The sequence below is a fragment of the Filicampus tigris genome, chromosome 13 (genome assembly GCF_054856515.1).
Source record: "Filicampus tigris isolate MCC_2025a chromosome 13, RoL_Ftig_1.0, whole genome shotgun sequence".
In the NCBI taxonomy this organism is placed as follows: Eukaryota; Metazoa; Chordata; class Actinopteri; order Syngnathiformes; family Syngnathidae; genus Filicampus; species Filicampus tigris.
In genome coordinates, this window is record NC_141229.1 from 10,598,308 (window position 1) to 10,611,226 (window position 12,919).

At 41.7% G+C, this 12,919-nt stretch overlaps 3 protein-coding genes across 7 annotated transcripts; 1 reads left to right on the forward strand and 2 right to left on the reverse strand.

Moving 5' to 3' along the window:
* Positions 1–121: 121 nt before the first annotated feature.
* On the forward strand, positions 122–3,263 carry gstz1 (glutathione S-transferase zeta 1). Of its 2 annotated transcripts, none has more exons than XM_086049140.1 (9): positions 122–314; positions 645–696; positions 1,063–1,130; positions 1,201–1,281; positions 1,367–1,492; positions 1,577–1,652; positions 1,719–1,771; positions 1,852–1,901; positions 3,079–3,263. In XM_086049140.1, exons 1-9 carry the CDS (start codon positions 285–287, stop codon positions 3,203–3,205), a joined length of 663 nt encoding a protein of 220 aa, XP_085905266.1. In that variant the 5' UTR covers positions 122–284; the 3' UTR covers positions 3,206–3,263. The 2 variants fall into 2 exon arrangements, with proteins under 2 accessions (XP_085905266.1, XP_085905267.1); XM_086049141.1 differs by lacking the exon at positions 122–314 and adding an exon at positions 337–558.
* Positions 3,264–3,303: 40 nt separating this feature from the next.
* On the reverse strand, positions 3,304–10,505 carry LOC147137550 (uncharacterized). 4 transcript variants are annotated; one of them, XM_086049134.1, is made up of 13 exons: positions 10,016–10,505; positions 9,753–9,868; positions 9,567–9,672; positions 7,848–8,030; positions 7,663–7,776; positions 7,206–7,383; positions 6,503–6,631; positions 5,637–5,824; positions 5,359–5,555; positions 5,175–5,266; positions 5,041–5,095; positions 4,391–4,488; positions 3,304–3,850 (listed from the first exon to the last, which is right to left on the reverse strand). In XM_086049134.1, exons 3-13 carry the CDS (start codon positions 9,627–9,629, stop codon positions 3,624–3,626), a joined length of 1,524 nt encoding a protein of 507 aa, XP_085905260.1. In that variant the 5' UTR covers positions 9,630–9,672; positions 9,753–9,868; positions 10,016–10,505; the 3' UTR covers positions 3,304–3,623. The 4 variants fall into 4 exon arrangements, with proteins under 4 accessions (XP_085905260.1, XP_085905258.1, XP_085905257.1 ...); XM_086049132.1 differs by having other exon boundaries at positions 7,848–7,967; positions 9,753–9,923; XM_086049131.1 differs by having other exon boundaries at positions 9,753–9,923.
* Positions 10,506–10,645: 140 nt separating this feature from the next.
* LOC147137551 (coxsackievirus and adenovirus receptor homolog) lies at positions 10,646–12,109 on the reverse strand. The gene is made up of 2 exons (XM_086049139.1): positions 12,030–12,109; positions 10,646–11,517 (listed from the first exon to the last, which is right to left on the reverse strand). The coding sequence occupies exon 2, from the start codon at positions 11,512–11,514 to the stop codon at positions 10,888–10,890; it is 627 nt and encodes a 208-aa protein (XP_085905265.1). The 5' UTR covers positions 11,515–11,517; positions 12,030–12,109; the 3' UTR covers positions 10,646–10,887.
* Between the last annotated feature and the right edge of the window lie 810 nt (positions 12,110–12,919).

Here is a 12,919-nt window from a genome sequence, read left to right on the forward strand (position 1 = left end):
GGGAGCCTGGTTGGTTGACGTTGGTTGATTCGGTCCAATAATCGGTAGACATTTTGCGAAATCCCGCCTCCAAAATTGATTGTGACCAATCGACGAGCAAAACACTTCCGGTCCCTGGTTTTAATTTATGCTTCCAAAACACCACCACCAACAACATTTGTGGCTCAAGTAGAATTAAGTACAAGCGCATACACTTTTTGGGACTGAATGACAGGGGCGCTTTCAAGACGACACTAATGAGCAAGCTTTAAAGAAATAAAAAGCTAACCCTGCCTGCCCCCAATATGCGATTGCCCTGCGTTCTCCTGGCAAAGGTACTGCACTCCCGAATTGTTACTGTTTACTCGTGCCTCCTGTTTGCTCATGGTGGCTAACGTAAAGCAGATGCGACAGTAATGTTGCTTAGTCATGGACCAAAGAGTAGGTAGGAGGGATGTGAGGAACACATCTTATTGGCTGTGAGAGGACGTGGCTGTGGTCAACTCGATAGAACTTTTTGTTGGGCTTTTTTGTGCAGTGCGCAAACTAGACTGAGAAGCTATGTCTGAACAAACCAAGGTGAACCAAAAGAAACTGAAAAGGATGATTTGGAACACTCGAGATCTATATTTGTAATGACGCTATGTCCTTCTGTTTTCATTCAGCCTGTCCTCCATGGATACTTCAGAAGCTCTTGCTCATGGCGGGTGCGCATTGGTAAGTTATTCCTTGACCTTTCTCTACTTTCCACCCATTCACTATAGCGCTTATCCTCATCGGGTCACTGGTAAGCCGAAGCCCATCACAGGTGATTGAGTAAGATGAAGGCTACACCCTGGACTGGCCCCCAATCATTCGCAGGGAACAGGCGACCATTCCCACCCAGTCGTACCTGTTTTAGTATTTATAGTCTTCTATTAACCTAATATGCATGCTTTTGGAAAGCATAGTGTACAGGTGTATTGGGAACCTCAGAACTCGGAGATAGACATGCTAACCACTAGGACTTAGTGACTAGGTCACTGTGCTGCTCTCCACTTTCCTATTTTATCATTTAGTGATATCAAACATTTTGTGCGCCAGCTTTCGCCCTGAAAGGTATGGAATATGACCAGGTGCCAGTCAACCTGATCAAAGATGGAGGTCAGCAGGTACATCTTACATGAGCGATCAAAAATATAAACCAAAAGGGACATTTTTAGTTACAAAAATGTGTTACAGCTCACAGAGGAGTACAAGACTTTAAACCCAATGCAGCAAGTACCTGCAGTTGAAATTGACAGCATCACCCTTTCTCAGTCGGTGAGTCCCACCCAACAACTTAGTTCTTCACAACAAGTGTTTTTTCTCTTAGATGTGACATTTTAATACTGTTTGGCCCACACAGCTGGCTATAATCCAGTACATTGATGAGACAAGGCCTGAACCGCGCCTCCTGCCTTTAGACCCCCAAAAAAGGGCTTATGTTAGGATGATAAGTGATCTCATAGCCTCTGGGATACAACCGCTGCAGGTGAGCTATTATTAGTACTTCAGCTCACAAGGACACAACATTGATGTCACATCACTGATAAACTTCTTCTGTTGGATGTTTCAGAATCTACATGTGATCCAAAAGATTGGAGCAGAGAAGGTGCAGTGGGCGCAACACTTCATTAATCGAGGTTTTGAAGGTCAGTAGCCGACATCGGCAGCAAGTAATTTGAATATTAATCATGTGCATATTTGCCCTCATCCAGCTCTTGAGCCTTTGCTGAAGCAAACAGCTGGGAAATATTGCGTAGGCGATGAGGTAAGAACTTTGAAATAAAATGATAATGAAGAGCATGAAATATTGAGGGCTAGTTTGACTGGAGTCATCCTACCTTTTAGATATCCATGGCTGACATTTGTCTGGTCCCACAAGTCTACAATGCAGAGAGGTACAATTTGGGAGATACTTTTTTTTTTTTTTCTTTAACTGCACAATGCTCAAGATATGTTTTAAAAAGACATTCATTTTCTTTCAGAATTAAAACAGTTCCCAGGTGTCTTGGCATGCTTTCGTCAAAATACCCCAACGATCAAGAATTATAGACGTATTTTTAGAGCATATTTCTTGCTTTCGTGAATTTGACCTGTTTTGATTCTCGCAGCGCGCCAATCCTAATCCCACCCCACATACTACTGAGCGAATACCGAGCCTCACTTTCATTAGACTGACAGCCAGTGGGCAGGCATTTGGCCGTTTCGTTTTCGCCTAGCTTAGCCCATTAAGGCCTAAAGTGCCTGGCTCAACAGCTCCCCAAAACCTAAGGCCGTCTTTGGAATTACCCTTGAAAATCTGGAGTTTTCCCAGAAATTCAACACCTACAAAATAATTAATATCTCAGTCCCTGTAGTAGACAGAAACATAATTCCAAATGATTATGAGACCTTAGACATGTGGCTGGCACACAAAACCGAGTTTATTCATCTTTACTGTTTCAATCGAAGATGTTAAAATAAAGTGTCAGTGTAAGAGAAGCACTATTTTTAATTTTGAAAATTGAGTGGTAATTAATTACCATCCTCTATTTTGTTACAAAGACGTCGATATTGTCATTGTCTACAAACATATATCTTAACTATATATCACGTTCGACTGGTTCAAAAACCACAAGCGCATCGTCTATACTGTATCACTGCCGTTACTTATTTCAAAGCTCCCGCGATCGATGGCGTCCACCATTATGACTGGAAAGACCGTCACGTATATATTCTGATGCATTTCATTGGTCAAGAGAACAAAAATTGGATAAAAACAGAAAATAACGTATACGCTCTCCAGGCTTTAATACCCTTAAACGGTTATGCACTCCCACCCTTAATGGGTTAATAACAGTGGTTGTCTATGTGCTTCTATAGTAGAGGCAGAGCCTCAAAGTGTGAAAAAGAAAAAAAGCATTTTCGTGGAACATGTTCACATTGCCATATAGACACCCGACCCGCACCAAATAACATTAAAATAACTAGGAAATGTCCTACATTATTTAAAAAAAAATAAAATGTCCCCTTGAATGTAACCCTTTAGTTTTACATTGGTAGCCTCAGATGATGTATGTGTACTGTATTCTGCAGGTTTAAAGTGGACATGAGCTTGTATCCAACTATCCAAAGGCTAAATCAAACCTTAGCGAAGATCGACGCTTTCCAAGTGAGCCATCCGTCATGCCAGCCAGACACGCCTGTTGAGCTGCGAGCGTAGGAGAAAGGCTGCACTGCCACACTTTGTACAGCTTTAAATAAAAACACTTTGAACATAATCACTTTCTATGACAGTATTTTGAAACAAGTGAACTCAGATAGAAAACAAGGACATTTATTAATATCATTAGTGAACAAACAAGATCAGCATTTTAGAGATGAGTATACGCTGCTCATTTGACCACACGGCTACTGTGCAAATGACTGATTTGCTTTGCAAAGTGTGACATCCCACAGCTTGCAGCGTATTCACTGCTTGGAGGAAATATGGATAATTATGGTATGTCTGGGGCTAAAAGAGGACTGGACTGCAAATGATGCCGTATGATAGTTGACAGTGTTTTTGTAAACATTACATGAAAACGTTTTAAAAACTTTACGGTCCTCTCCAGATAAAAAAAAAAAAAAAAACACATTCATTATGAAGGAATCTCCACTGTACACTTGACTGTGTCATTGTAGAAACTACCCGAGCAGTCTGAGCCACCAAACACGAGCAGTGTGCAGCGGACTTTGACAAATTTATCCTGCCTCTGTGTAGGAGAGTCTGCTGAAGTTGTTGGCGAAGTTAAATGTATCATGCTGTGTCCAGCACGAGGCTTGAAACTCAACTCAGACGATGCCACTGAACTCCACAGGTTGGTGTCTGTTGGGGAAGTGAAGCAGTGCATTTGCATTTGAAATACAGTAATTGTACAGTGGAACCTCTGAAAGTGAATGACATTTAAGTTGATACATCAGTATACATACTATTATATTCAATGGTTATTTATTTTTTAAACTTCTTTGACGATTAAGAATGTTAAAAAAAAAAAAAAAGTTAAGCAGCAAAATCCACCCCTTTTTAACCATCTCAAGGGGGCGGCCATTTTGTCACTTCTGTCGACTGAAAATGACATCACAGATGCTCAGGACTCAGGTAACGACCAATCATGGCTCTGCTTCAGAAAACTGGGGAGCTGTGATTGGTCGTTACCTGAGCAACTGTGATGTCATTTCAGTCGACTGAAGTGATAAAATGGCCGCCCCGGAGATGGCTAAAAACGTGTGGATTAACTCTTATTCCGCAAACACAACATTTATCAGAATGCCTTGTTTCAACTTGCATAGAACATATTCTTTAACAAAATGTCATTGGGTTGACTTACTCTTTAAGGTAAGGTTCCACTGTAAGTAGAGTATTTACCGGTATTGAAGACATGTACATCTTGCAAGGCTCCAATTGCACTGCAGCCCCCGCTCACTAAAATCCTGTTGTCTGAAACTGGGAGAGCAGCATGAAACCTGTTCATGTATAAATAGAAAAACTTTTTAACTGCTCTTAAATTAAAGGTCCCGCATGTCACATCCTCTTAAATAATCTGATGTAGTTTTGTCAAGATCATTTCGGTCGGAAATGCCCAAGATTTCCTTTTTGCAAGCTTTTCTAGTGCTTACGATGACTCTCCGCCATTGTGGTCAAACGAGGTGAGTGATGCACCGTAATCGATGTTTGTCGCGATGCAGTGTCACATGAATTTGAGTTTAGTGGGTGGCTACTTGAATGATGGTTATCATAACTACATCACGATGATGGCAAATCCAGATCTGCTTGTCTGCTTTGCCTTTCAAAGGCTATTGCATGCAAAATATCAACCGCATAGATGTACAGTAGATGTCAAGCTTAAATTACAGTATGTCACACACTCATTTTGACTTATGCATAAAACAGTAGAAAAATGGGTTGGGATGGCATGGGACCTTTGAAAATACAAGTAGCCCAAAATGTGAAATGATTAATTATATAGTCTGTATCCACACGAATAACGAGTTCTCAAGGTCGAGTGCTATACTCACCCTCGAGGCAGCGGTGGCATGTTCCCGCACTTCACAGCTGAGTACTCCATAAAACCTTCACCCAGGAAAGGAATAGATATGCAAACTTCAACAAAAGTGGTCCAAGCTCAGTTACCGGCCATTTGTAATCTTACCTAGGTCAAGGATGTGGAGGTCATTTAGATATGTGGCCGTTTTCCGACCACCGAATATGATCAACTTGTGCAACAGAAGTGTGATTGAGTGACTTTTGCGCCGAAAATAAGAGATGAAAAAAGTTGGCGTTAGAAAACAATAATAAAAGCCTTAGCTGCGTAGTGAATGGCAATGCACACTGACCCAAAGCGAGCCAGCGGTTTGTCTCCCTCCACTATGGGTTTATACCACAGTTGAAACTCTGGGTTGAAGATGTACAGCGCATTACTGCATGTCTTTTCTCCAAAAGACTGGCTCGGATGAATCCCACCAAAGACAAAAAGCTCCTTCTTATAAAAAACAGCAGAGTGATACGCCAAGGTGGGAACATTCCCTTTAGCCTAAATGGAATAAAGTGACAAGATTTCATCTTATTTTTAAAATGGTTACTTCCGACATGTTTAAACGTACGAAAAACCCACTGTGACAAGCTTCCACTTCCAGGTCAGAGTATTAAGGATGTACACCTCGCTGTACCGCTGGCCCTCCCTCAGGCCACCATAAACAAAGATGGCTTTAGATTCTGGGTCATAAGTCACAGAGTGTCCCCTGGTGCAGGGAGGTGCAGGTCCGGACGTGGAGGAGCTCAATGGGTACCAGAAATCATTGTCTGCAAAAGGTGGGGAAACAAAATAAAGGGGAAGAGTGGATTTTCTTTTGCATTCAGCGGAGCATGTGTGATGTCGCCACCGCAGGGTCCCAGTGATGGCAAAGAGAAAAAAGTAATGACTACCATCCATACATTTATCATCATCCGCTTATCCGAACTCAGACTTTCCTCTGCCCAGCCACTTTTTCAGCCTCTTCGGTGTAAATTTCAAGGCCTTCCCTGGCCAGTCGAGAGACTTCATCTCTCTATCATGTCCTGGATCTTCCTTCGGGTCAGATGTGCCCAAAACACTTCACCAGGGAAGCGTCCAGGAGGCATCCTAACCAGATGCCATCTCATCTGGCTCCTCTCGATGCTCTGAGCCTCCCACGGATGATTGAGCTTCTCACCACAGCTCGAGGGGAGAGCGTGATGATGGCCATAGAACAATGTAGGAACGCCGTATGTACATCTGTCCTAACTGCCTGTCATTACTATTGTGTTCATCCTGAGAGAGTCTTCAAGGCCCATGAATATACTCACAAGATCATGCAAAGCCACATTCTACAAATTCTGAAATGACCGTGACAAAGACCTAGTTTTATGACTCTCCATAACAACTGGTGCCAAAAGAACACAAGCAAATTACACTGTGCATTTGTGCCTTGACTCAAGTGCCCCAGAAGATTTTGTACTGACCTAACTCCAGCTTCCACAGGGAGTCCTTGCAGGAGTTCTGATCTGAGGTTTCTCCACCAATGAGAATGGCAGTGTCAGGGTCGCTGAGGCACATTGTGTGGCTCCATCGCTTTGACGGACACACTGAAACTAAAGCAGATCTGTGTCAAAAGCAGATGAACCTTGTTTTTTTCTTTAAAAAGGACAATGTGTAGAATTCAGTGCCATCTAGTGGTCAACGAATAGAATGCAACGACCTAAATGGTTGGCGCGTGCATTTTGAAGCACACACACTACGGTGCCTCCAAGAGACCACACGTCGCAAGCCTACCAATAGTTTCTTCAGCAAAGGTGCAAGCAAAATGTCATCACAAACGACTTCTAGAATTCCGTCAAGTCATGGCGTAAGTACATTGCATTTGTTACATGATGCTTAGGAACTACGTTCACTAAGTTTGTCTCCTTGGAGTATCCGTAGCACAAAGATGCCAACGAAACATGGCAGCCTCCTGTAGGGGAGGCGCGCCCCATGTAATACAATTAGAGATTACTTCACCTACGATTATATCAAAATAATTACGTTGATGTTATACAGCATTTTTTTTTTTTTTGCATATTGTTCAAATGAGTAGTGGGTTTTTTAAATGAATGATGATTGAAAAATCAAAACATTCTACACATTGCCCCTTTAAAGTAGTCAAAAATGTTTCTTTTGGTTTCTGACCTTCTCTATCCTCTGTTTTTATCTGCTCAGTCATTTCTTCCTGGCTGTTCATCCGGGACAGCCTGATTTTCTTGGGAGTCAAAGCTTGGTCAATGCCCTTGATGGGACTGTCCATATCCTCGGAGCTCCATGTTAAATAGCCTCTCTTGCTGATGACAGTCCGTCTGGGGGTCTCATCCTTTTTCAAAGGAAGTCCCAAAATAAACCTCCTCTCAACATTTTGATATCATTAAGACAGTGGTACATTTGACTATTTGACTTTATATACTATTCTAAAAAAGTACAGAAAAGCACATGTGCAACTGTTCAATGTTTCAAAACCTTTTGCACAACTTGCTATTCTCTCAGAAGGAGCTGAACGGCAAAATTGACAACAGGTGTTGGATTCCCGACTGGAGACTGTACCTAAAAAGGACGCAACTCGCAAGTACATGTTTACTGAAAGCATGTCTCTTACCGTAGGCCAAAGTGAAAGTTTACTTCCCACGGCAGAAGTGCTCGTATCAACTTTATTAACCTGGATATCACCATAGCAAACACTGTCAGCCAACTGTGAAGCGTTGAGGGTTACCTGCCAAGAAAGCTGCGTGTGAATTGGACTGATGCGGCACACGTGAACCGTCTTCAAGCCGGTCGTCTCACCGTGTCCTCTGCAACACTTTGGTGGGAAGTGCATGAGAGAACTGTGGTGCTGAGCTGTTCTGGGAACAGACATTTCCTCTGTGCCAGTGGAGTACTGCTGCTTAAGATGCTGCCTTGGTCCTGGAAATGTTTCAGGGAGACATTCAGCCCCTTATGAACGATGGGGCAAAATGGGAGTACTTCCTTTAAGAGGGGTGTGACAGGATGGAATAAAAAAAAAAGAGAGAAAAATAAGTAAAGTAGTGCAAATAAAAAGTATTATCTGTCTGTTTGTCTCTGTGTGCCCTGAGATTGGCTGGCAACCAGTTCAGGGTGTACCCCGCCTACTGCCCGAAGACAGCGGCTCCAGCACACCCGCGACCCTTGTGAGGATAAGCGGATTGAGAAATGGATGGATGGTAGCGTCCCCCTATTCCTCGCTGTTCCTAATGAAGTGGCCAACCCAACTGCTCGCTACTTGAAAGTACCACAAAAGAAAAATAATAATACTGTGCTGATGTACCGGTAGTTTGCTTTGCTTGTGGTTGTTGTTATAATGTCAACGATTGTGTAGTCAGGCATGAGCCATGAGCTAAGCTACGTAGGACTATCACCTGTCCACACTGAACTCATGTGTTGACGAGGATGAATGACCTTTTATGTATTTTTCAACAATTAATCTTTATTGCAACAAACATTTATCAGATCTATTATGCATGATAGTATACTAAGATAAAGGTAAATAAAGCCTGAATTAATATGAAAGAGTTTATCTAGAACAATTAGAGGTATAAACTTATTAAATACTTTGACGTGAAGTTTGGTAAATTTTCACCATGACAACATGATTCTGCCACTCAGGTGTGGTGTAAACATAAGTACAGTATATGGTATACTGTAAATCAGTAAGACAAAATTTAAGTGCACATTACAACAATAATGCAAACAAATCTGCTGCTTTACCACTTCCAGCATATCACTTAGCTGGGCTCAGGTAACACCAATCACGGCTCAGCTTGCAAACTTCATATGCCCAAACTCAGAAAACAAGCGAGCTGTGATTGGTCCTTACCTGAGCGATTGAGCAACTGTGATGTCATTTTCAGTCCACAGCAAGTGGCAAAATGCTCCGCCCCCTGAGATGGACAAAAACGGGTGGATTTTGATGCTTAATTCATATTACAACCGCGATATTAATCAAAATACAGTGTTTAGACTAGTGTGGCCGCACAGAACATATTATTGGTATGAAAATGCTTGAGTTACTTCCACTTTAAGATAACAGCATTCAATATTTACATATTTTGCATAATCCATAATGAAAATAAGAATTTGACCATTTCCTAAATTGTCAAAGTTATGGAAGACAAGCAGGGTGTCTTCCAAATTCAGGCAAGTAGAATTAACTGTGTAATACCAAACTTCATAGTTGCACACAGGGGCTTGGTGGCCATAGGGAATTTCGAGAAAATATGTGAATTTTCCCAAACTGCCGGTGTATTTCCGGGCCGGTCCTTGCCATCACTGCCACCATCAGCCATTTGTTTTTTGGACAGATTTTCAATAGGCAAAACAACAAAAACAGTAGCAATTTTTCCCAATATGTTTATCCATTCCATCGTCCACCACTGAAAATAAGCGACTGCTACTGATTGTATTTATAGGCCTTATAGAGCAAGGCTAGCTCAGCCTAGCTGGCCCTGACTGCCCCCCACTTAAATATACACATGAATTAAGTACCTGTCCACACACTGTGAGCACTATCTTGCCATAAACTCCTTTCCTGCCCTTTTGTGCCGCCATTGCCACGATATCAGAGCTCCAGCCACCCTCAAACGTTAAGCACCTGCAATAGGAGAGAGGAGAGCAACCACCCGCGTCATCCTCCACGCTGTGGGGCAAAATCACGAGTCGTCCCACACTCACCTGACTTGAGAAGTGAATGTGCCAATGTTCTGAGGCCGCACGTCAGCGCTGACCACGACTTCCACGGAGATGATGGTCTCGTCGCGACCCCAGTCGCCGAGACCGAAGATCACCAGCTGTTTGGGCAAAGGCAGCGGGACGTGGACGTGGAAGCATCTTCGATTTGATTTGCTGCACGACGACCAACGACGCCAACATTCTCCGAATCAATTACGATCGAAATGACGGATTATTGTTTGCAATATTTGTTAACAGTAATATACCTGATAAACTGTCGCGGCGCGTCACGCAGGGACCAAAGGACGTAAAAGTTGAGCATTCCCATCATTTTATTCAAGACTCACAACTCCTCATGAACGATTAGCTTAATTTGTTCGTGGCTCATTTAAAGCGCGACTCCTGTCGTGAACTGTGATTGGTTGAGAACACGGAAGTTTCGAAAGGGTCACACCTGTGACCCTCTATATCTATTACATGCCTGATACAACTAAATGTACTTTTGTTTGGACAATATATGACGACAAAAATAGATATCTCGCTATTTTCCATCGTTCTCTGGAAAATAACAAAAAACACTTACATTGTTGCATCAGGGTACTGTATTTTAAGCATTACGTGTTTAGCTTTCTCTCTGTTCAGTCACACGATATAGACCTCTAGTTGTACCAGGCATTAAAATGAACACAAAATTTAGGAAAACGTTGTTTTCCATGACTGTATTGACAAGAGAGAACTCGGAGAGGACTAAGAAGACTAGATATGCGAGTGCAATAATTCGAATATTTAGGACTCTTAAATATTCATCCTTCATAAAACAAGTCCAGCCTTTCAATTTTCTGGCTATTATTTCTTCTACACCTACATGTGTATAAAGACAAAAAATACACTTCAAAACCAACTGGCATCTTTATATTAAAAGGTATCAAATACAAGCAAAACTGGCATCTTTATACTCACAATTAAGCTAACAGAACATGTTTAAAATATTCAACACTTGAAAGAAAAAGATAACATCATTAAACAATGACATTGATTTGGGATAGAAGAAATGCAACTCAAAACAACTGATGGTGGTCACAGAAAAAAGAGCGCGTTTGCTTTTGTGAACGTCTTTTATCACGTGGGACAGTGAATGTCACACATGAAATGAGCCTGTCTGACTCCCGTTCCACTCTTTCTCCACATTCTGCCCCTGGTTGTTAATGTCCCGGGATTTCTTTTTTTGGTGACGGTAGATGGCGATGGAGATGGCGATTGCGGCAAGCATGGCGACGGCAACTAAGGTGAATAAGACGGGTTTCAGCCACTGCAGTGGCATCTCATCATCAGTGCCTTCGGGCATCTCCGTAACCGTCAGCTCCACATTCTTCCGGTCCAGTTCAGGTAGCTTCTTCACTATGCACACGTAGGTCTTGGAGTCTGACAGACGAACGTCTCTGATGATGATCGAGGCGTCTCCATTTCTCGGATCTGGTGCCGTGAAGCTGACCCTCCCCTCCAATGGTTTGTATTGAGCAGGATACAAGTTGCCGGCAGAAAACCAAATGATGTTCTCATCCACAGGCACAACAGTCCACTCGATCTCCATGTGCTGTGCGGTGTTCAGGGTGTGGTTGTACAGGCAGGCCAGTTTGACATCTGACCCCCTGGTGGCGAAGTAGTGGTCCTTGTTCATGCCGATTTTCAGAGCGTGAATTGGACCACCCCTGGAAAGCACTTGCAGGAGGATAAAACGCCAAAATAGGCACCACGTCGAAGCCATGTTCTGGTAAATAGAAACACAAACATAATGACATTAACAACATGTCTTTTGCCTTATTACAAGTTTAAAACAGGGGCAGAGCCAGAACGTGGCTAATGGGAAGGCCTGGAAATATCAGGGTGGGCCTGAATAGCACTTCTTATATTGAAATAAAATGACAAACTGAATAATATGAAGTTCGGATCTTCCTTAGACTACCACAATTATACCATTCTTGAGATTCAATAAAATTAAAAACACATCGAAACACAAATTCAAAAATAATTTGATAATAATTTACTAAATATTTAAAAGTAGAGACTTTTTCATGAATCTAACTGGGTGTCTGTCAATCTGGGTGGCTTCACCCCTGGTTTAAAAGTTATCAATCAGCAAAGTTTATGCTGTCAAATAAAAACGTATGCCTGACATCAACAACTTTGCATGTCAAGTGTAAAAAAAATGAAGACTGAATGACGACACAAATAAACACAACACAATCAATTCCATATGACTATATAATCAGATTTCCTTACCTTAGAAGAGAAAGCTGCACCCCAACAAGAGCACAATTGTTGTATTGGTGTTAAATGCCGCTTTGCATCAATTCCCAGTGAAACATATTCAGCCCTTTTATAGGTGGGCGGAGATAAAAGCATCAAAGAGATCAAATGATGGTGACGTATGAGCAAATCATCAAAGAGCAAATCATCAAAGAGCAAAGCGGTCTTTGATCTTGATGTCACTCATATTTACACCCAGAGTTGACAAATGTAGCAAAAAAAGCAAAAACAGAACCATATTGGAAAAAAAACAACTTTTCAGGATGTCCTGAGCTGAGGTCAACATGAACTGACGTCTTCACCATTGATGGAAGTAACAGCAAACTGCAGTCGAACCCTGCATTTTTTTTTTTTTTTTTACATTATTTTTCTTATACAAATTTTGGATTTTTTTCCCATTTTTTTTCAGGGGTTTTATCCCCATTTCCCCCCATTTGAGCCAACATTTCAAGATGAAATGCCTCATATTTGCTTTCATCTTTAGTGATGTCACAACTGCCAATCATCAGGCCTGCCCCTAACAGCCAACATTCAGATATTGCAATACTGTTGCAATTGGCGATACTACTTCTACAACTCTAACAACTATTTATACTATCGCTGCTATTTGTAATGTATTTTAGTTCTACTTCTACTTATTGTACAACTATACTACAGTAACTATTAAGTGTATGGTATTTGTCAAGCTACTAGCTCATGTTACTTTTTTTGCTAGTTGTCAAGTACTCACTGAGGCTCTTAGACAAAAAGCTCTCAATGAGATTTATATATATAATGAAGACACCCTTATGCGTTTTAAAAATATGTTAAAAACATGGTTATTTGAGAAACAAATTTGCACACACAATGACAGTTTTGTGCTT